The following is a 23,001-nucleotide window of genomic DNA, read 5'->3' on the forward strand; positions in this document are numbered from 1 at the left end:
CACTTCTGGTTCCGTTACGCATGAGAACAATGCACGTGTCATTGAATCACGTGACGTGCCGTGAACCTGCAAGTATTTAAGATTGCACTGCAAAAATAAAGCGTACTGTTGAGAAAGAAGGCAGAGCCTTCGAAAGCTTCAGATTTTAATGCTTTTAACTCTGTATATTTTATTGTATTTTATGGTATTCTTTTTCTTTTTATATGCTTTTTTGTAAATAGTAATTTATTGTAAATTAGTAATACAAGTTATGAAACTAATTTTTTTTGTTTTATTATTTCAATGCAAGGTTGGTGTAAACTACTAAAAATTTATATTATAATTAATATTATATACGTATATAATATAGAATATTTAATGTGTAGAAATTTTTTAATATTAAATATTTTGACCGAAATTTGTGCATCTTTTTACTACCGTTTGTTGTTGATTAGGAAATATCTTATGGCTTATACCGCCAGTCACAAATAACATGTTAGCTTATGGGATTACGGTGCTTGCTTAGCGCTGATTCACTCAGTGCTCTGTTTTTCAGGAATGAATTATCTGCATTAAGTGGAGGTCGCCTGTATAATTATTCCTTAAGAAGAACAGTTATTTCTTTTTATCCTCCAAGGCCAAAGTATTTTATCTCTGAAACATAGTCTCTGATATCCTCTCTGATACTCTACCAAGCGTTTAAAACTGACGTTACAGGTGACCCCCCCGCTTAACGCTAATAATTCGTTCTAGGAAAACAGGGCACTAAGTAAATCAGTGCTCAGTGAGCACCGTATTCCCATAAGGTAACATATGTATTTGTGAGTTGCGTAGAATAAACAGTAAGATAATCAATAATGAATGGTAGTGAAAAGACACACACATGTCGTTAAAAATATTAAATATTCAAAAATTTTTACATATAAAATATTCTATATTACATATGTATATAATTATGAGGTAAGTTGCAATTGTTTCCTACCTGCCCAGACCCTCCCCAAAATTCAGGCACTGCTCCGTCTTGGAATTAACCTGCAGAAAATGGTTACTGATTATGAATATTGTTGCACTCTCTTAGAATGGATTGCATCTGTTAAACTGGAATAAATTCTTCCAAATTGTGTTACGATATTCTTTTTTTTTTTTTTTATTTTATATTTTCCTGTTTATTATAATCTCATTTTTAATATGCTTTTATTTTTGTGTAACATAATTTCCTATATAACTTTTCATTTTCCCAATTTTAATCACATGTATTATTTTTCTGCTTTAATGTAAAAACTTCTGGCCATGTCGCCATGATGAGTATTATTGTGTCTAGTACTTGTACCTTAATTAGCAGCAATAAAGAAATTTATTGTTATGTTATCAAAATTAAACTTGAAATCCAAATTAAAATCATGAATTTATTAATCTGATGGCCCTGGGCTGTTGAGTTTTTCTCCCTCTTCCTCTTGTTGTACAAAATCATGTAGGGATTTATTTCTTTCTTTAAATTTCTTATTAGCTTGGAGCGAGCTTTGTTCCATGTCAGGGTCATTCTCCTGTATGACCCTGACATGGAACTTTGATTCTTGGTTCTTCATCTGTAGGATCTTAATCATCTCTCTCAATTGCATGCTCTTATTCTTTTGTCATTTCCATGATCTTCATTAGAGAGGCACCATCCCTGTCATCAATAATGTCTTGTATCGTCATCGTCAATTTTATCCAATTCTGCTTCTTTTCTGAGCTCAACGATTTGTGCTTTAACATTCTCAACCATCAGGTTGAGAATGTTCAGCCATCATTTGAGAATGAATCATCAGGTTCTTGGGAATCCTTTATGCAATCCTTCCAAACTTTCTTCCACATGCCATTCGTGGTTTTCTCAGTCACTTCATCTCTAGCACTTGAAATGTGGAAGATGGCAGTTTTAATGTTGCAGGATTTCCAAAACTCTTTTAGGCTGGTACATTTTCACCAGTGTTGATGGCTTTAATAGCTTGGGAAAAGGGGTTTTGGTTGGACCAGAGATGTAGTGTTCGGAGGCATGTAAAAAATTTTTACATGATTGTTCAAGTCTTCTAAGCTCTCTTTTCACACAATATCTTTCCACTGTGGAACAGAAGAATTCAGAGTACCAATCAACTAAAAGAGGCCTGTTACCCAAGCTTTTTTTTATCAGCCTTCCAAATTACAGGTAGATTTGATTTAGTGAACCCTTTAAGAGCCCTTAGATTTTCGAACTGGTAAATTGAAAGTGGTTTTAATTTAAAATCCCACACAGAGTTACAACCATCCAGCAATAAAGTCAACCGATCCTTCACTGCTTTGAAGCCTGGTGTGTTTTTTCCTTCTTTTGATATGAAACTTATTTTAAGCATTCATTTCCAAAAAAGTCCTGTTTCATCTGTGTTAAAAACTTGTTCAGCAGTATAACACCCCTCTTCAATAATTTTAACATGTTCTTTTTTGAAAGTTTCGGCTCCTTCTTGATCTGCACTAGCGGCTTCTTCCTGGATTTCTATGTTCTGCATGTTATAGTGCTTTTTAAATCTATCGAACGAGCTCGTACTAGCATTAAATGGTTCTACTTTTTTTTTTTTTTTTTTTTTTAGGTGAGCTAAATACCACCACAGCAGATGAGTTTTCTCAGTCTTTGCAAAGCTTTTATGAATGCTGTAACAAGTGTATTTGATCCCCTGTATATTTCCTTACTCAAAAATATTTTGACTAACAAAATATTTTTCTAATCCACATTTTGCCTTATTTGAATTCATTCTCATTACCTTTTTTGCCAAAGATGGAAAACTTTCTATATTTACAAGTTTTAGATCACAGCAATACTTAAGTTAAGCAATACTTACAGCAGTTGAAATTCTGCTGGACATGAAATATACAGGATGGTTGTTGTTGTTTTGATTTGTTGGTGCGAGGGCAACTAAGGCCATAATGCACCTACAACAATATTCGTTGGAACAGGCTTGATATATTAAATAGGCAGGTTCATATCAGATGATATCTGTTTATCATTTTCAGAAAGGAAAAAGGTCATTTACATCTGGTCGGTTTCCGAGAATTTGCTGTAAAGTAAGTTGATTAGAGGAACAGAGATGTGAAGAGAAAGCTATTTTTTGTTCTTTCAGGTATAATGGGCATTCTAGTATAAGGTGTTTTACTGAGTTGATTTTGACAGTTACTGCATAGTGGAGGATCATCCCCTGGAAGTAGGTAACTATGCCCAATCCGTAATCTAGAAAGCACAACTTCTTCCTTTCTATTCCCTCTTATGCTTGATGCCCACTGCTTGTGATAATTTTTAATCTGGAACAGTTTATTGATTTTGTTCTCCTGCCAAATGGATAGCCATTTTTTTCCCCCCAGTATGACATCTTTGTAATCGGTGTAAGATATCTGGATTTCTGATGTTATGAGACTCGCATTCTTGGCAGAAAAATCTTCTTTTTCACTGCCTACAATTCCAGCATATCCTGGTATTGAACAGAAGATTATTTTACGCCTGTTTGTAAGAAGCTGCCCTAAATGAAATTGAATTTGTTGTAAAAAGGGGTGACTGGAAGAAAGTTTACACTGAAGAGAGCATACTGCACTTAAGGAATCGGTATATATAATGGTTTCAGGATATGAAGACTGTTTTACATTCTCTAAATCCATGGTGTAAATTCTGCATTCGAAAGGGAGCTGACGAGATATTGTAAAATTTGGTAGAACTAAAGCTGCACCAACTTTACTCTCTGTTTTAGAGCCATTGGTGTAAATTTGAGTGTAACTAGTGAAATGAAAGGAGTGAGCCGCACTAACCTGCTCAATATTGAAATTTGGAAGGGCATTCATTCCCCATTGTTGGAAGTGCTTATCTACCGAAGGTATTTGCCATGGTGGTGTAGCCGTGTTTTCATCTGGAATTATGTTTTTCATATTTAGTCCCCAACATGTGTTTAGGCTTTATAGCCGAATACCACATGGTTTATTTTGCAAAGGTTTATTTTTATACAAATTATCCCATTTTGGTGTGAACCAATATTGCCACATAGGATGATGTGGGGAACTTCTGAGCTTAGCTGCATAATTTAATAGCATAGCATGCCGACAAAGGAATAGAGGTGGTTCATGTGCTTCTGTATAGAAACTCTGAACTGGTGATGTACAAAAAAAGCTCCCAGGGCAGTTCGGAGAGCACTGTGATGTACTGGGTCAAGCCATTTTAATACATTTTGTCTGGCTGAGGCATAGATAGGAGACCCATGGTATAGTCTAGATCTAATTAGTAAACAGCAGTGCTTTTATTTGTAAAAGAATAGGTGCTGGTATCCATTCTTTGCTATCAGGAAAAATTGAAAATTAAAAGGACATGAAAAGTACAGTACTCTAAAAAAATTATTTCCTGATATTGTTACTTTAGTAGTAATGTTTTTGGAATAAGAACACGAATTAAGTATATTCACACAGTTTATTAATCATAAATTTATTATTCAAGTATACTAGGGGGCTTTGCCCCCTGCTCACTGTACTCGCTTCTTTTGATAAAATAAAATAAAACACTTAACAGAAGCTTTTGATACTGTGTGTGTGTGTCTCTTCCTTAGCTATGAATACATAAATACGTTACATATGGAAATCAAGAATGGTACTGTGTGGTCATGTTAGATAAACAAAGTGCGTGTACGAGATTTATCTAGCACGAACATGCTTAAATAGAAGCTTGTTTTACCACAGTAAAACAAGCTTCCATTACGTACGTGTATTTTAGTATTTGTTGTGTATTACCAAGTAACCCGCATTCCTCTTCTCCCATTGGCTGAATAAAATATCACTACGAGGAAAATTATTTTAATGTATAGAAAGATAAAAAAATAAGCAAAATGTGTAAAAAATAAGTAATAAGTAAAAATTAGTAAAAAAAATTTCATAATAAAGTTTTTATAGAATATTCCGAATTTTTACTGAGTTCCCATCCAACACACTATGCTGACTTCTCTTGTTTGTATCTGTTGCTGAATGACGTTTCCGGAGCAGCCACGAATCGACATATTTGCTGGATCGAAGTGTGTCAGCGGTGAGCTTACAATTTTAAGAAATAGTAGTGAAGAAATTGTTTTTGTCATCAACGGAGCTCTGGTTGGGCTGACGATCAGATTCATTTGTGAAAATCCTCGTTCACATTCACTTGATGAAACTGGTATCGTACTCAGGGCATTCATCAAATGCTCTTCAATTTTTCAGAAACCGTCTTTTCGATTAGCTATTCTCGAAATCCACGAATTGTATCTCTTTCACATTTAACTGAAGCCTAATTGACAATTTTCTAACTTCATTCTCACCAAATGCCAAAATTTTCCTTCTCTCTTCATTGATATTGTCACACTAATTCTTAAATTTGAATTTTTTTTTTTTTTTTTTTTTAACTGTCCAAAATGGCATTCAAACATTCAGCTACTGTGACCATGTAAACAGAGATAGGGAAAATTTACGGAAAAGTGTGAAAAACGAACTACCGCGAAACAACAGATGATTATTTGTAGGGGTAAAAGAAAATCACTCCCTCCTAATTCTCAAACGGGGTGCTTACAGTTGTTCACAGCGGTGTCCAACCTACGGCTTGTGGGGAAAGTGAATACAGCATTTTAAATTTGTGTGAATACAACATTTTAAATTATCAAAAAAATTTTCTAATTAAATGTTTTGTTTAATAAATGTAATCATGTATTATACTTGCATTGTGTATAAAATTTTCAAATATTTTCAATTTTAGGTGTATCATTATTTTTATTTATTCAACTTATATTCATCTTAAGCAGTGATCCTTTCAGGTTGTAAATTTTCTAAAGTGAGCATTTAAAGGCAAAAGGTTTTTTTTGAAAAACAAAAGAAAGTCATATTTTTATAATTTTAATAAAATCTAAAAAAGAAATTAGTGACATAGATTTGTTACACATAAAAGCATTGGGAATTTGCATTTTTTACATATAGCCTGAAAATAAATAATCACGTAACAAGATATGGAAAATGTAATGCACTAATTTTTCTCAAATCACTCAGTGCGACCCCCGAAAGAAATCTAACTTTGAATGTGCCCCCTGTACGAGAAAAGGTTGGACACTACTGCAGTAGAAGGTGGGCCAGAGCCCACTGGGAATACCCCTTGATTTGCTTACTGTTGACCAGTGCTACTTCTCCATATGTGGGACAGGTGGTCGGATAGGTTTTACCAAGTACCCCTAAGTTGTAGAATGGTAATCCCTTTAACCCTCTCAATTCTTGCTTGGCAGCAGCACTAATTTCCTAAATTTCCTGAAGGCCAGAAGTGCAAACAGTGCATACCCAGTTAAGTCTCTCCTAAGCCATTCATTATATGAAAATTTTCTTTGCTCAACGAAAACTATTTTAAATGTAATTTCCAAGGGGATTTCAAAAAAGATTTGCTATAAAAGGAGTTCGTTAAACAGAAGTTCAACTGAGTAATTTAGAATTCTAAAATATTTTCTGTATATAACAGATAAAGTTATATACAGAAAATATCTTAACAATAGACAGTGAAAAATGCAAATTTAGTTAAATAACTTTAAGCTTATTTGAATAGCAGGTAAACTTGAAAAAAATTTACAGAATATTACAAATTTCGAAGTACACTACATCCAAATGTCACTGTTAATAAAGGTGCCGGTACAATGTACCATTGCATACCATCCAAAAAAAAAGCACTGGTGAATGGTATAGGTGTAGTAGCATGTACTGATCTGCACCTCATGACACAGCAGAAATTGCCCTAAGTAGATTCAGCTTCCTAAGATAGGTTGCACCGATATGCTTCATATGGCCCAAAAAAACTTAATTTTTTATCCAGAATTAGTCCTTCTTCTTCTTTAATGCTGCCGAATGGCGTTTGCGACTTCGTTTTGATATTGTTCTCTGTCTAGCGCTGCGTGTAGAATTTGTGCTGTTGTCATGTGAAGCCAGGTGTTGATGTTATCTAGCCATGCCATTTTCGGTCTGCCTGGGCGTTTCTTGCCTTCGATCTTTCCCTCCAGGATGAGTGGTAGTAGGTGATATTTTTGTTGGTTCCTAAGCGATGTGACCTAGGTATTTGCATTTCCTGCTGATGATGGTTTTGAGCAGGTCCCGTTCCGTGTGCATGTCCAGCAGGACCTGTGCGTTGGTTATCTTGGCTGTCCATGGAATTTTCAGCATTCTTCGGTAGAGCCACATTTCGAAAGCCTGGAGCTTTTTTGTAGTGGCTGATGTTAGAGTCCAGGTTTCTACACCGTAGAGCAGTATTGGCCAGATGTAGCATTTCAATGTGCGTAATTTGAGCATGATGTTCAAGCTTCTGTCGGTGAGGAGGGTTCTCCATTTGGTGAATGCCTGCCTGGCTTGTTCAATTCTGCTTTTGATTTCGGCCTCATGGTTCAGCTGGTCATCAATGAGTACTCCGAGATACTTGAAGCGGTGTATTTGCTCTAATTTTTCGTTGTTTAGTTTGATCGTGATTTTGCTTGCAGTCCTGCTGACCTTCATCACCTTTGTTTTCTTTCTGTTGATTCGTAGCCCCCATGGTTGGCTTTCTATGTCCACTTCGTTCAAGATGGTCTGTAAATCTTGTTCTGAATCCGCTATTAGTGCTGTGTCATCGGCATATCTTAAGTTATTGATGTAGTGTCCATTAACTTTTATGCCGATGTTCTTGTCAGCCAGTGTTTGGTCGAAGATCATTTCCGAATAGATGTTAAAAAGAATGGGAGATAATGGACAGCCTTGCCGGACGCCTTTTTTTATTGGAATTGGGTCTGTCAGGTCGTTGTCATAGCGAAGCCGGGCTGTTTGATTCCAGTAGAGAGTTGTAATAAAGTTGATATCATTGTTTTCAAGCCCAAGTTTTCTCAGTCGGTCAATTAGGCGGTCGTGGTCTACTGAATCGAAGGCTTTCTCGTAGTCAATAAAACATATATACACGTCTTTTTGATGTTCATAGCACCTTTGTAGCAATATTTGTAAACAGAAAATTGCTTCTCTGGTGCCTAGTCCCCTGCAGAATCCGAACTGTGTGTTTCCTAGTGCACTTTCGCACTTACATCTTATCCTTTGCTGAATCACCTTGAGGAAGACTTTTAGCACCTGGCTCATTAGACTGATCAGCCTGAAGTCTTCGCATTTCCGGCTGGTAGCCTTTTTTGGTAGGGCCACAAAGATGGATTGGAGCCATTCGGATGGAATGTCGTTGTTGTTGTAGATTTGATTGAACCATTTCGTTAGTTGTTGGATGTTGCTGTAGTCTAGTTGTTTCAGCAGTTCAACATGAATCTGATCAGGTCCACAGGCCTTGCCTGGCTTTGTTATTCGGATGGCATGTTCCACTTCAGATGTTAATATGTGGAGATTGTCTTCCTGTGTTTGTTGTTGCGTTTCTGCCGTTTTCTGTTGGTGCAGAACAGATTGTATATATAGCTCTTCCAGGTGTCGAGTTTGGCTTGTTTGCTTAGTATAGGTTGATTGTTGTCCGTATATAAACTTGGGATAGGAGCCGGTTTGTAGATGTTTCCAGCTTCTTTAAGCTTCTTGTGCAGGTTATAGTTGTCATTTTTCTTGATTAGGTCTTCGATTTCTGCACACTGATCTTCCATCCATTTTTCCTTCGCCTTCCGGATTTTCTGTTTGATCTTTTGTTGTATTTCTTTGCATTTTTCCCGGTTGTTGTTGCTTTTGAATATTCTCCGTTCATCCATTAGGTCTAGTATGTGCTGGGTCATCCACCGTTCTTTCTTTTTCGACGCCTGATGTCCTAGCAGGGTTTCTGCTGTTTCATTGATGCACTGTTTGAGTGAACGCCCGAATGCTTGCACGTCTGTTGTTACTGCTTCGATCGATCGGATTGTAGTGTTGAGATGAAGCTCTACTTGTCGCCTGTTGGCGGTGTTCTTGAGTTTCTCCAGGTCGATTCTTTTTGTTGTGCTTGTGCGTTTGACTGCTCGTAATTTGAGACGTAGTGTTGCTATTACTGGGTTATGGTCTGATGATATGTCAGCTCCGGGGTAAGTTTTTGCCTTGAGGACACTTGACTTATATCTGATGTTGATTAAGATGTAGTCAATTTGGTTCCTGACGATAATGTTGTCAGAGTCTTGTGGTGAGGTCCAGGTGTATAGTCGTCGAGGTGGTAGTTTGAACCAAGTGTTGGCAATGCTAAATTTTTCTTCTTGGCAGAACTGGACGAGTCTGTCGCCTCGTTCATTCCGTGTCCCCAAGCCATGTTCTCCGACTATGTTTTGTAGCTTTCCTTGACCGATTTTGGCATTAAAGTCACCGAGGATGACCGTCATGTCGTGCTTCTTCAGCGACTTTAAAGTGTTGCTTAGCTTGTCGTAGAACAATTCAATTTCTTGATCGTCTTTGTCCGCTGTTAGTGCGTAGACCTGGAGCACATTCAGGTTGATCTTATTGCCTGCTAGCTGTAGTAGTGCGATTCGTTCCGATATTGGGGTGAAACTGGTGACTTTGTTGGCCAGTTGTTTGTGGACAACGAAAGCGACGCCGTACGTCTGCTTGGTGTTCTCTTCTACTCCGGAACAGAAAACGTGGTGGTCGTTTGATATAAACTTCTTTGTTCCAGGCCATTTGGTTTCACTTAGCCCCAGTATGTTGATGTTAATGCGTTCCATTTCTTGTAAAGCATTGGCTAGTTTTCCTGGTTGTAGTAGGCTTCTAACGTTCCATGTAGCTAGTTTCAGAAAATTCTTCGACGCAAGCTCGGAGATTCTTAGCACCCCTGTCCCATTCAAGGGACGCCGAGACTCGGGGCCGTGGTTTATTTTGCTTGCTATCATTGAAGTTTTCAAAGGAAGGATAATCCAAGTAGTTTCCCGTTGCTTTCTTGGATCACAATTTAGTTGAAAAGGTCGTATGTGGACCTTTTGAAACGGGTTTCAAAAGGTCCACACACGGGTTTCAAAAGAATTAGTCCAAGAAATCTAATACTAGGTTGAAAAGTAATTGGATGAGAGTCAAGTTATAAGTCTGGATCAGGACGTAAATTCTGCTTACGGCAAAAATGAATTGCCATTGTCTTTTACTTTGAAAGTCAATAGCCATTTTTTGTCCACTGAACAAGACTGTTAATTGTGCCTTGAAACTGTCTTTCAATGACACGCATATTTTGAGAGTGGCATGAGATTGTGAGATCGGCAGCGTACAGGTGTTTCGACTGTGCCAGGAATGCAGTTGGTTATTGAATTAATCCTGATGGAGTAGAATGTGGCTTTAAGCACAGAAACCTGGTGACCCCCCTTCTTCTTGCACATAAGTTTGTGAGAGAGCAGAGTGAAAACGTACCTGAAAGGATCTATTGCTCAAAATGTTCTGAATAAATTTAGGAAGATGATCCCAAAGACCGGATTTGTAGAGATCTTGAAGAATCCCATATCACCAGGTTGTGTCGAAAGCCTTTCGGATGTCAAGGCATATCATCACCAAGTGTTTGTTCCTGAGAAATGCATTTCGAATGTTACCTTCAGCTTTGACCACAAGGTCAAGTGCTGATCTACTTTTTCGAAAGCCATATTGATTTCGACTTAGGATGTTTTCTGTCTCCAGAAACCATGTCAACCTGGCATTAATTATTTTTTCCAATGTCTTTCCTAAACAGCTAGTTAAAGCAACAGGTCTGTAATTTGCTGGATCAGAATGGTTCTTTCCTGGCTTTGGGAAAGATAATACAATGGAATGACACCAGCTAGTCCTATAACAGATCCCATCTGGAACAGCAGCACTATTTTTTGATTGTAAGAGTGCACTGCGTAATTTGGTTATCGTAAGGGGTTTGTTACATGGAAGCTGGCGTGTAGTATTAAAATTCAGGTTATATTTTTCTGCTGGTACTTCGTGCAACTGAAAAGTTGGCTCATAAGCAGTTACAGCTGAGTGTTTGAAAGGTTTCACCTAATGAATTTGCAATTTCAGAAGGGTTCAGGATTTCTTTCCCTTTTAGAAGTAATATTGGAGTGGTTACTGCAAGGTATTTTCCCATTAATTCTTCTGACTTTAGTCCATACTGTTTTGATATCTGTAGTTCTGTTTATAGCTGAGGCATATCGGGACCATGTCTCTTGTGCTTTTCAAGAAAATTTTCAATTAATTGACCTCTCTTATCAAGATGTGAGGAACCCCATAAGGGGTGATGCCATTCCAGTCACCCAAGATACAAAAAGGTGGGGACAGTTTTTAGCATTAGTAGAGGCATTTGATGCAAGAAAGCAAGCTTATGCAGCATCAGCCAAAAAAAAAAAAAAAACCACTTCTACTTCACCCCTCTGTTCGTTCAAAATACCTGTCCAGCTGAGCCTTAAACTTATTTAGGCTATCAACCTCCACCACAAGGGATGGAAGTCTGTTCCACCAACCAACCACCCGCTGGCTAAAGGCAAATTTCCGCACGTCTATCCTACATCTGTCTTTCCTCAATTTGAATTTATGCCCTCTTAGGTGATTTTTCTGAGCTAGAGGAAGAATCCCATCAGCATTGAGCATGCTTAAACCATTCAAGGCTTTATACACCTCTATCAGATCACCTCGCTGGTGCCTAGTCTCCAGGTGAGTAATTAAACCATCCAAATCAGCTGAAGTGTATAAATGATTGGGTGAAAAGTATAAGGAAACAACCGTTATTTCCATCCCCATCATAATTTGGGCAGCGATTGCTTCTAAGTTGTTTGCAGAGGGATAGGGCTGAAAGGAGTTCTGGAGTTGACTAGCATTGCTACCTCTCCATGAGCTATATTACAGTTGTTCCTATCTTTTCTAAGCATTATGCAATGTTTTATACTTAGATATTTGAGGGGTCAGGTTTGATTCCTGTAGACAAAGAGCAGCAGGCTTATATTCAGTAATTAAGTCATAAACATGGTCTAAGTTAGCTCTGAGTGTGCAACAATTCCATTGAACAATTCTATGCATTAGTGAGGATTATCTGGTGTGTCATTGTTTACAGGACAGTTTGTTTACGTGTCTATTCTTGTTTTTTCCCTTTTAGGGAAAATTAGTCTGCTGATGTCCATGTCTTCCTCTGTGTGTATTTCAATTAGTGTATTATGCCCATGTGATTTTTTTGTCAGTGTTCATGATATTAGTAAGGGATTTTTGCTTCTCTCCTTCAGAACTTGTTTGCTTTACTGGCTGCTCTCCAGAGGTTTTATCTGGCAGCATGGATGGTGTATGTACTGAAAGAGTTCTATGTTGTTGCATACAGCTTTCTTTTAGGGAGGAAAGGACTGATCTTGCCCAGTCAGATATTGACATGCTTGGAGGAACCGAACAATCGGTCTGAACTGTTATAGAGTGTTGTTGTTTTTGCACAACTGAAGTATAAGAACACGATTTAGTGGATACTAAAAACTGTTTCTTTTCTTCGTGGATGGCACTTTGTGTTCGAGTCTGTATTTTTGGATTTTCTTTTCTCTTTGCCATTGGGTGCACTCCTTTGAGTATGCCAAATGATTTACTTGGCAATTTGGACAGCACTGGGTTTCGGTAGTGCAGTTTGTATGTATGTATGTGCACTTTTGAACCGCAGGAGGCACAGGTGGTAACACCTCTGCAGACAGCTTGGGAATGCCCAAACTTCTGGCACTTAAAACAGCAGACTGGGTTAGGAATGCATGGTCTAATTTTACATCTCAAACATCCAGCTTTTATGGTCAATGGCAGAGTTGGTGTATTGAATGTGAGAATTACTATCCGAGTAGGAGTAAGCACTCCATCTTTCTTGATGATTATCCTTCTCGGATGCATGACATTTTGATCGTTTAGTTTTTGTACGATCTCTTCCTCTGAAACGTTAAGGAGATCCCATTCAGCTATTACTCCTTTAGAGAAATTCAAGGTGGCATGTGATTTGCCTTTGTAGGAATTCCACCAAATGTAGATATTCTAAGCAGTCTTTCTGAGTGTTTATGTTCACTCATCTCAACTAGAAGGTCTCTGGATTGGAGTTTTTGATCCATTTTTGGAGGGCCAGCCACGTTTTCAAAACATTTCTGGATTAAAAATGGGGAAAGCTTACTCGGTGGGATGCCTGTCAAGGAGTTCAGAATTAGAAAAAGAGCAGGGTTTCAGTTCCTTTTTTTTTTTTTTTTTTTTTTTTGCCTCTTTGCATTGGATGTAGTTATATCATCCTTGGTCGATGGAACCGGATCTAGAGATCCGTAATTGTTTCTTCTGTTGCTATTCATCATAGTTCCTTTTAGCCCTGGGTTACCAGCCCTGCCACGTGGAGGCAGGAGCAGTGCCACCAGTGACCAAGCGGTTGTAGACGTTAGTAGTTTATTAGTAATAAATATATATACTAAATGAAGAAAGGTTGTTTTCCTTTCTGTGTTCTTACTTAATACTTTAAGCACAGAATCACTTGAAGCAAATAAACAAGAAAAAGACACTAGAAAACAAATAAAACCTTTTCTTTTGATTGAGTACTCTATAAATTACCAAAAAAATTGCTTGTCACTATCGTCTGGCACTCAGGGCCATATAGGATGGAACAGTCCTCAATTTATCACTTATTTAATAGATCATCTACTGCATAAAATAATAAGGATTTTGATTAACTATGTTATAACTTACTGTACAGATTCAGGCAACAGCCACAATTTTGTTCATAGCTATGAACAAACTAAATTTCCTACAAAATATGACAATATGATTTTGTGAGATACCTTGGGAATTAGGGCTTGCATAAAACCGAGAAATTTCAAAACTGAGTTTAACCAAAGTTTACTCTTAAAATCGGTTTTAAAACCGATTTTCTCAGACTTAGGGAAAATAATTAAAACCTTATAACACAGGTATTTATTTTATCTTGGGTAGATTGTACAAATCGTAATGAAATCTTTTAAACAAAAGATATCACCTCTTATAGTAAAAAAAAATAAAAAAAAAAATTAAAATGCTCCAAAAAAGTAACCAGCTTAAGATTATACAAAATTACAAATTGTATTCAAATCCCTTGAATAAAAATTATCTTCTCGTATAGTAAACAAAAAAATAATAAACACTATAATAATAATAATAATAAATAAATAAAAATAATGTGAAAAAAAAACAGCTTGGGGAAATTACTTTACTATTTATTGCTCAGCTTTTTTCTGAAAATGATCCTTTAAAAAACACAGTATATTAAGCATTTTTCCTGATAGACTTGACCTTATTTTTGTGTTAAAGAAAACAGTGATCGAAAACACTCTCTCAGATTGGACACTTGTTGGTTTAATGGTCAGCAGTGCTCTATAAACTTTCTCCAGCTTTTCACTTCTACTGCTAGTTGCCTCCAAAATTTTAAATTCTTTGCTGATTTCCAATTCACTCGAATATTTTGAAGGCTCTTCAGTTAATCTCTTTATTACACTATCATACTCTCACATGAGTGTATCTCCAACATCGGAACTAGACAAGTCTTTGTTTTCTTCTAAAAGAACAGTTCGTTTATTTTCAGTTTCTTCATTCAACGCTAAGACTCCTTCGGAATGTTTTGCAAATAATCTTTGATAAATCTCTTCGGCGTGCTTTTTCAAAACTTGCTTACTTGAAAAATCAAAAGTTCTTGAACTTGAATCTTCTTTCCTAAACTTTTTAGGGTTGTGTAGATAGCTCAGCAGAGCCACAGTTTGGCAATTTCGTCTTGCATTGTAACACTGCAAAAGGCTTTGGTGAAACTTTAAAGCAAATGGGTTTTCTGCTGTATCAAGCTTAGCAAGCAGAAATTCTATTGAAGACTCTGCTTTAAGTAAGTCTGTATCTTCTGAGGTTATAGCCTCCAGAATCATTTCAACTGGTCGCAAAGTTTCCATAGCAATTCAAGTATTTTCCAGTCATTGTCAGACACAGCTTCAGTTGACAGTACTGCACATAGAGCATTTGGAATGCAATTTTTAATTTCAAAAATCTCTCACTCATATAGAATGCGCTATTCCATCTACTCTTGCAATCTAATATAAGTTTATATTCTTTCCCATTAAATTTTGCTTTAACAAAATTTTGTAATATGTAATTTTTGGTAGGCGATTTTCGAAAAAGCTTGCAAATTTTTCTGACTTTGTTAATAGTTTGTGCAATATTGGCCATTGGATTGAAGAAATAAATGAGCTCATCGGTAAAGTCGGTTTGATAAAGCATGCGTTGCTGTCTTTCTTCAACTTCATCATTACTACTTTCATTTTGTTCATTGTCTTTGGGAGACTCAGAGACTGTGGCACCATAATTGATTGCTTTTTCATAAAGTACATCTATAACTGACAGATATATACAACGGGCTATACATTGTTGATGATTAGGTGTAATTTGCTTGCCAAACTTAATCCATCGGTGGTGCAGGCAACAATATCCTCATCCAAGTTCAAACCAAATTCCTTCAAGTGTCCATTCACAATTTGCTCAGTACTTCTGCTATCAACTGAACCATTAATCTCAATAAGACCTAATGATCAATGATTGTCTTTTGAATGGACATTTATATTCATATACCTTTTATTTTGTATAGACGTATATTCGTCTAGAGACAATGAATACTGTGCACACAAAACCAATGAATTTTTGAAATGCTGAATGAGTTCTTCTTTCTTAGTTTTATAATAATTCAGAACCATATTTTTAATTCCATTCACTGAGGCTGGTGGTAATTTATCGTATTTATTTCTCTGAAGGTGGAGGCTTGATTGTATAAACTCACTCTTGGCAATTGAATTAAAAGAAAATCCATCTAAAGCAGCTAATTTTGAAATCTCTTCTTCCATAGATTTTTTAACGATAAAGTTTTCTAATGCTATTACCATTTTTATGGGAGGTTCACTGTTATCTTGTTTAATGTCAATCTGATGCATTTTCTTTAAATGCAACATCAAAGATGATGTAGATCCTCCAGACGACTTCATTATCATCTGACGTTTCGAACATTGTGCTTCATCTTTGCTTTTTCGAGCAAAATAATTCCATACATTTGATTTCATCTTTGACATATTAAGAGTAATAAATATTAATTAGTAGGAATTTATATCACCGACAATTTTAAAATATTGAAGATAACAAAGGCACAATACTATGCATCACTCCCTCGAGCACTGAATGAAGAGTCTAAACGAGGCAAGTTTCAAAATTTTCACGAAAGAAATTTTTTATTTATTTACTTGCAATTTTTTCCCCCCAATTAAATCTATTGTATTTTCAAAATTACATAAAAGCTAAATTTGGTGAAGCTGCTTTTTGGAGAACATCTGATCGCAAATTTAATAGGAATAAAGAAGCAAAAAACTTTCTACGATTGAAATTTGATGCAATATTCAGCGAATCTGTTTCTAGTGGGCAACCATCAATAAGGCGCGTTCTATAACTTGCCTGGCTAACAAGATAGATGGAACGGACAAATGCTGAACATTTTCTTTTATGCTATCGCTCCGACTCACTCAGTCGTAAATGAGTACACCTGCATCGTGCCATGATACAGGTGGGAAGATAAAAGGTACCCCTCCTAGATTTGGGCCACTTGCCCATGAGATTCGTACCTAAACATAAAATAAAATAAAATAAAAAACATGTTTAAAACATAAAGCAGTTGAACGATCCAGACAAACGAACAAACAAAAGGAAATGTGCGTAACAAAAAACTATATTTGAGGACTAACTAAGAAAATATTCGAATCCGGTTTTAGAAGCTCGGTTTCGGTTTTAACAACTCAATATGAAAACCGATTTAACTGGTTTCATAAAACCGGTTTGCAAGCCCTATTGGTAATGCACTCATATATTAAATAAAAGGCATTGTTCCATGGGAAAGGCACGCTGCTTTTCATTCAAAATTCATGCCATTAGCAAGACTATAGTTTCTGCACTTACGAATTTCAACACAGTTCCCTGTGGAGTCCATACATTTTTGCTACCAATGCTGCAATGCATTGATTCCATCTGTGAAGAGAATTTTCTCTTGGGCCTCAAGGAATGCTTCACTGATGTCACCGTCAGTGGGAAAATGGATGCTAGCCAGGTATTTTTTCAAATTATAAGATAGAAAAGAGTCTGATGGTGCGAGGCCCTGGCTGGGCCCATGTCTCATCCATGATCACAAACTTTGCAAGAAAATTTGCTGGATATGTTTGAAAATGATGCAAATATTCACCCGACTTGACAATTCTTGTGTTTTTTTAATTTTCTGTCAACAACTTTGAGACGTATCATGCTGACATTTTTTTCATAGCGAGAACCTCTGTTATCATGTGGTATACATGTTCAGAAGAAATGGCCAAGATTCTGGCAATGTACCAAATTGTCACTTGTTGATTATTCATCACAAGTTCACCGTCAACAGTGACTTATTTTTCTGGCAGAGGAAAATTACCTGGAAATCAACATTTATGGAATTGGTGGAAGATATTAGAGAGGTTTAGGCTGTTTGTGCAAAGCAGGATTTGTAAAACTGGAAGTTGCAACAGCAAAAACTATGGACAAGATTTCCACTTTATCAAAGAAATGCATTAATATAATGGAAGGAAAGAGAGACAGAGAAAGAATAGAATCCTGGGGAACATCAGCATTAAATTAGAAATAAGAAGACAGACAGATATTAACCATCATCACTCAGTGAGTGGTCAGAGAGCAATCTCAATTTCAATAAATCAGAATGCAAAGCATAAGATGGAAACTTTGTGCAAACAATGACTGGTATTTTCTTGCAGATTATGTTGATTCAATGATGATGCAATTCATATATATATTTTTTCTGTTTAATATGGCAAGCATAAAATTTAGATATAATCTTACATAAACATTACATTCAAACAAAAATGGTACTGTATTATAAATATTCTGTTTTTTTTTTAAGAAATGTCAGTTAATTTTATGTATTTTAAGAACCGTAACAAATTATCACTAGTTTTCTGTGCTAAGACATGTTCTTATGGGAAAACAATGACATTATAATTTAACATACAGTATTCTCTTTTTGCTGTATATTTTCACTAAGTTAACCTATATTGAATCAAAAGGATTAATTATCGTTCAAAAATATCACACTTACTGCTGAGGTGATCGTTGACTACTAAGTTGTCCTTGAAATGGTTGGTGACGTTCCTGAAATTTAAAATAAACAGCACAAATAAGCTTTTGTGGGTATGCTAATAATTATCACTCCATCTTTAAAAATATAAAAAAACAACAAAAATTCCTACAGACACATTATCCTTGCATATTATACAAGGTATGGCAACAAAGTCCCCAGACTGGTGCTGATGCTGTCATGTTCAATGAGTCTGAAAAATAAATGAAAGTGGTATGTTGTAGTTCAAACTTCCCTCAATAGAAGCAGATAGTGGTAGACAGATTGTTCAGTACTCTCACAACTTGCAAGTAACAACCAGCTGCATTAGTAGTTCTGCGTCACAATTTTGCAATGGAGCAATAAATGAATAATAAATTTTGCTTTAAATTGGGAAAATCTACAACAGAAACGTTAGAAACTGTTTATGGTGATGAAACAATAAGTTGTGCCAGTGTGTTTGAGTGACATTAGCAGTTCAAAGGATATAAACATCCTTACATCCTTATTAGTAGTATTTTCCTCATTAGTAGTATTTTTCTAAAATACTAAACATCCTTATTAGTAGTATTTTTCTACTTCTGCTGCTTCCACGAAATTTTACAAGTCACAATAATAAAAACTGGTCCCTTCTCACTTTTATTATTGTGACTTGTAAAGTTTCGTGGAAGAAACATAATCAGAAAAATACACAAGTGCTAAATTGTCCACTGATCTCTTAATGGATAATTTTCCCGATGGGAATCAGAAAGACATGATAGTAGTAGTGGCATATGATGCAAGAAAGCAAGCTTATAAAGCAACAGCAAAAAAAAAAAAAAATAATAAAATAAATAAATAAATAAAAGTAAAAATAATTTGTCTGGTTTTTCCTTGAATTTGAGTTACCTGGTCTGGAATTCCACTTAAGGACGACAGTTTTAATAACAGTTGGGTGCCTGGGTTGTGATGTTTCTATCAATAAGTCTCCTGATTGGAGTTGATTCGCCATTTTGGGTGATGCTGCTGCATGTTCTAAATATCTCTGGATGGTGAAAGGAGAGAACTTATTCACAGGCTGGGAAGAAAAAAAGGATGGAAATTATCAGGAATGCTGGAAATCCCTGATGACATAAGTTCCTGTTAAAAATCTTTTTCTTTCTCTGGGGAATGATCAGTTTCATGAGTCAGCAAGTTGAGACCTCAAGGCTCTAGTGGAGGAAATATGCCAACATTCATGTTTGTTCATTTTAGTCCTTAGCAGATTAACTTTTCTGCCTAGGTTTCTGGACCAACCACTGGGAAGTAGAGGCAGTTTCTGGCATGACCAGGTGAAGATTAGTAAGGGTTAGTACTTCAACTATGAATAATAAAAGAAAGGTATTCCTTCCTTGCTTTTGTCAAGTACTTTTTGAAAGAAAAGATAGTATTAAATAAGGAGTTTTACTAAAGGATAATCATGTTCTAATACTAATAACTATGTTTTAATAAGTATAAAATAAGGAGTTTTATGAAATGTATAATCTTAGAAAGTAATAACTTTTGAAAAATTACATCTGAAGCACAGAGAAAAAAATGCCAATCACAAATTGCTTGGCGTCCAGGCCTACATTAGCTTTATCACTGAAAATGTGACTCAGTTCTAATGACTTATGCTGAATTAGAAGAAATCTAAAATTTGTGGGTCAAGCAACTTGATCATGTGAATAATCCAGAAAGATATCACAATCAAAAAGGAGTGACAACGAGAGCAAGTGAGGGTGGGTAAGACGGGTGTGCCCAATGTGTGTCCTTAAAAGGACAACCTCTCCTCATCTGCTCAACCAGAATTGTGGAGTTTGCTTTATTTGAAAGAGTTTGGGCTTGTCATATTGATGTCCATTGAATCCACTGCTGTATGCTGTAAATCTTCAGAACCTTCATTTTTTCTTGAAATTAATTAATAAACTATATTCCTCATTATGTTCTGTAGTTCAGGACTTTCATTAGTTTTTCCAACCAGCTATAGTTTCTCCAAGATTTAGTAAATGTTGAGCTTAAAACTTTGTTCCATGCTAGTGCTACATTATAAATGTGTTTTTGATTTCATAACTTTTACCAATTCTATAAGAAAAATATTCACATTATTTTTTCCAAAACAACTCAAAAACTTTCACCAATGATGTCTGTTTAGGTATTCTAGATCCTTGATCTACAGAATGGATCAAGGCTTGCAAACTTTATGTTTGGTGGTAAAAATATAGCTTCCACATCCTCTTCTTTAAGTTGCTTACCATTGGGACACAAAGGAGAATAGCCTTTTTTGGGTGTTTATCTTCTTCAATTTCTTTACAGAAGGTATAAATTCATGAAAACACTATTCTTTGAATAATGCAGTAACCATCTGTGCTGATTTTTGTGAGTGGTAGTAATCTAATAAGGATTAACAATTTCAATTTTTAAAAGCTCCAGGATTAGTTGATTTATCAAAAAAAAAAAAAAAAAGCAGCAGTTCATGAATCCTAGTTGCACTGCTGCATGCAGCTACCATGATTCTTTCAGAATTTTTGAATAATAGCTGCCAACTTTTGACTTTCAGAAAGGCAAGTGTAAGCAGGAGGAAAGATATGCCTTGCAGACATTCACAACACATTACCAAATTGGCTGATTATTACCTTTGCACAGACCACCTTGCAAAAGAAATAAGCAATTTGTTTTCATTAAGAATGACTTTTGGTATGATGAACTGCGATGTGTACTACTTGATGAAAGTGATCTGTGAATTTTTCTTACTCTCCCAATGAGGATACTAGAAATAGGTGCTTCCGTAGCCAGTTGGGCAGGAGCAGCAATGCGTAGCACATTCTTCTTGATTAGACCGCAGTTCGAGCCCGTGACCACCAAATACGGAAGATGCGGAAAGGTCAGCGAACGACCACCGAATATCCCCGGAGCAATATAGCTTTAGTTGCTAATGCTCCTAAAAACCAAATAACAAACAAACTAGAAATAATGTTAAAGGTTAGAAACATTAATTTTTGGAGGTTCAAAAAGTAGTAGTAGTAGTAGTGGCATGTGATGCAAGAAAGCATATGTATGAGTTTATGCAGCATCAGCCAAAAAAAAAAAAAAATCACACCATTCCCTCCAAATGCCTGTCCAGTTCCTCCTTAAATTTATTCAAGCTATCAACTTCCACAACGACAGATGGAAGTTTGTTCCCGCAATTAACCACCCGCTGGCTAAAGGCAAATTTCCGCACATCTATTCTACATCTGTCTTTTCTTAATTTGAATTTATGGCCCCTTAGGTTCGTAATCTGAACAAGTAGAAGGATCCCATCAGAATTCAGCATGCTCAATCCATTCAAGGCTTTATATACCTCAATCAGATCACCGCGCAGGTGCCTAGTCTCCAGCCACTGCAATTTGCAGAACTTAGCCTCTCTTGGTAAGAGGATCCCTTCATTCCCCTCACCAATCTTGTTGCCCTTCTCTGTACCCGCTCAAGTAAATCTACATCCTTCCTAAAATGAGGTCTCCAGACCTGTACGCAGTACTCAAGGCGTGGCCTGACCATTGCCTTATACAGAGGGATAATCACCTCCTTTTCCCTGCTAGCAAAATTCCTATATATCATTGACAAAACCCCATGACCTGCCCTGGCAGCCTGTCTGCATTGCTCAGAGAACTTCATATCTGACGCACAATTACTCCCAGGTCTTTTTCATTTGCTACCACCTTAAGTGTAGTACCACACAGTTGGTACTTTTCTCTGGGGTTACTTCTACCCATATGCAGTACTTTGCATTTGTCAAGGTTAAACTTCAGTTGCCACTTCTTAGCCCATCTGCCCAGATTATCTAGATCCTGTTGCAATGTAATGTATAACTGTCTCTACTGGGACACATACTATGACAATGAAACCCTGATTAAATTTGAAGATTGAAATGTTCTTTATCAAAACTGATTACTAGGTTTGCCAAGATTTAGACAAATTAGAATGTGGAATGATTTTTTGTGAGGTTTGTGAACATTTCTGGAGATATACATCATAGACTGTTATAGTTCTTATTCTGTTCAAGCTGAAGACACCAGGTCTTTTGAATTGCTGAATAGAACTGGACAGAGCTACCGCACCAAGAAACAACTTTATGGCCATAGCAATTTTAGTTATAGTTACTGGAGCCTTTTTGTAATGTACAGTGAAGCTGGAGCTTATGCTGACTTAGGTGTCGCCAAAAATGAATCAATGGAAAATATGAGGTATCTAAAGGAATATCTATAGATTTCAAGAGCTACACAAGCAGTATTCTTGGACTTCTCTGTGAATTATGTCAACTTAAATCTATTCTATATTGCCAAATTCAAAATAGTTACATTTTTGAGGTTATAGCAACTAGTGGAATGATTTCTTCCTGGAGTTTTTTAACTGTCAAACACCTTTGTTACGTCACCACAGGCAACTGCATTGGTTTTGGCTGTGAAATTGCATTTTTCATATTTATATTTTTACTACCCCACACACACATATAATTCAGAGTGAATTAATTGAGTGGTATCTGATAGCAAACTGCTATGCTACACATGGTTAGTGCTCCATTCGGCCAGTGTGAAAACTTTTGGTTTTTTTTTTGGTTTGCACTTCATATATGCTCATAGTGGTTTCTGTATATATTGTGGCTAAGACTTTACTGGTACATTGCCAATTGTGATCAATTAGACTGATGACCCATGTGATTTATAGTATTCCTTCAGTACTGTTGTTGTTATTTGGTTTTTAGGAGCATTAGCAACTAAGGCCATATTGCCACGGGGATATGCGGTGGTTATTCCCTGACCTTTCCACATCCTCCGTATTTGGTGGTCATGGGCTCAAACCCCGGTCTAATCAAGAAGTGTGTGCTACGCACTGCTGCTCCTGCCCACCTGTCTATGGAGGCACCTTCCTTCAGTATAGTTTGACTTTTGTTCTATATCTTTGTGTTTTAAGTGGATGTA

General features: G+C 36.4%; 1 protein-coding gene across 1 annotated transcript in view; it reads right to left on the minus strand.

Moving 5' to 3' along the window:
* Positions 1-23,001, minus strand: part of LOC150090948 (uncharacterized) — a 385,861-nt gene that overhangs the window by 118,711 nt on the left and 244,149 nt on the right. The window contains exon 13 of the mRNA XM_090378546.1: positions 18,026-18,078. Coding sequence (XP_090234672.1) covers positions 18,026-18,078 — 53 coding nt within the window. The remainder of the gene's footprint in view (positions 1-18,025; positions 18,079-23,001) is intronic.

Source organism: Mastigoproctus giganteus, chromosome 1, assembly GCF_048544385.1.
Source record: "Mastigoproctus giganteus isolate SK-2022 chromosome 1, ASM4854438v1, whole genome shotgun sequence".
In the NCBI taxonomy this organism is placed as follows: domain Eukaryota; kingdom Metazoa; phylum Arthropoda; class Arachnida; order Uropygi; family Thelyphonidae; genus Mastigoproctus; species Mastigoproctus giganteus.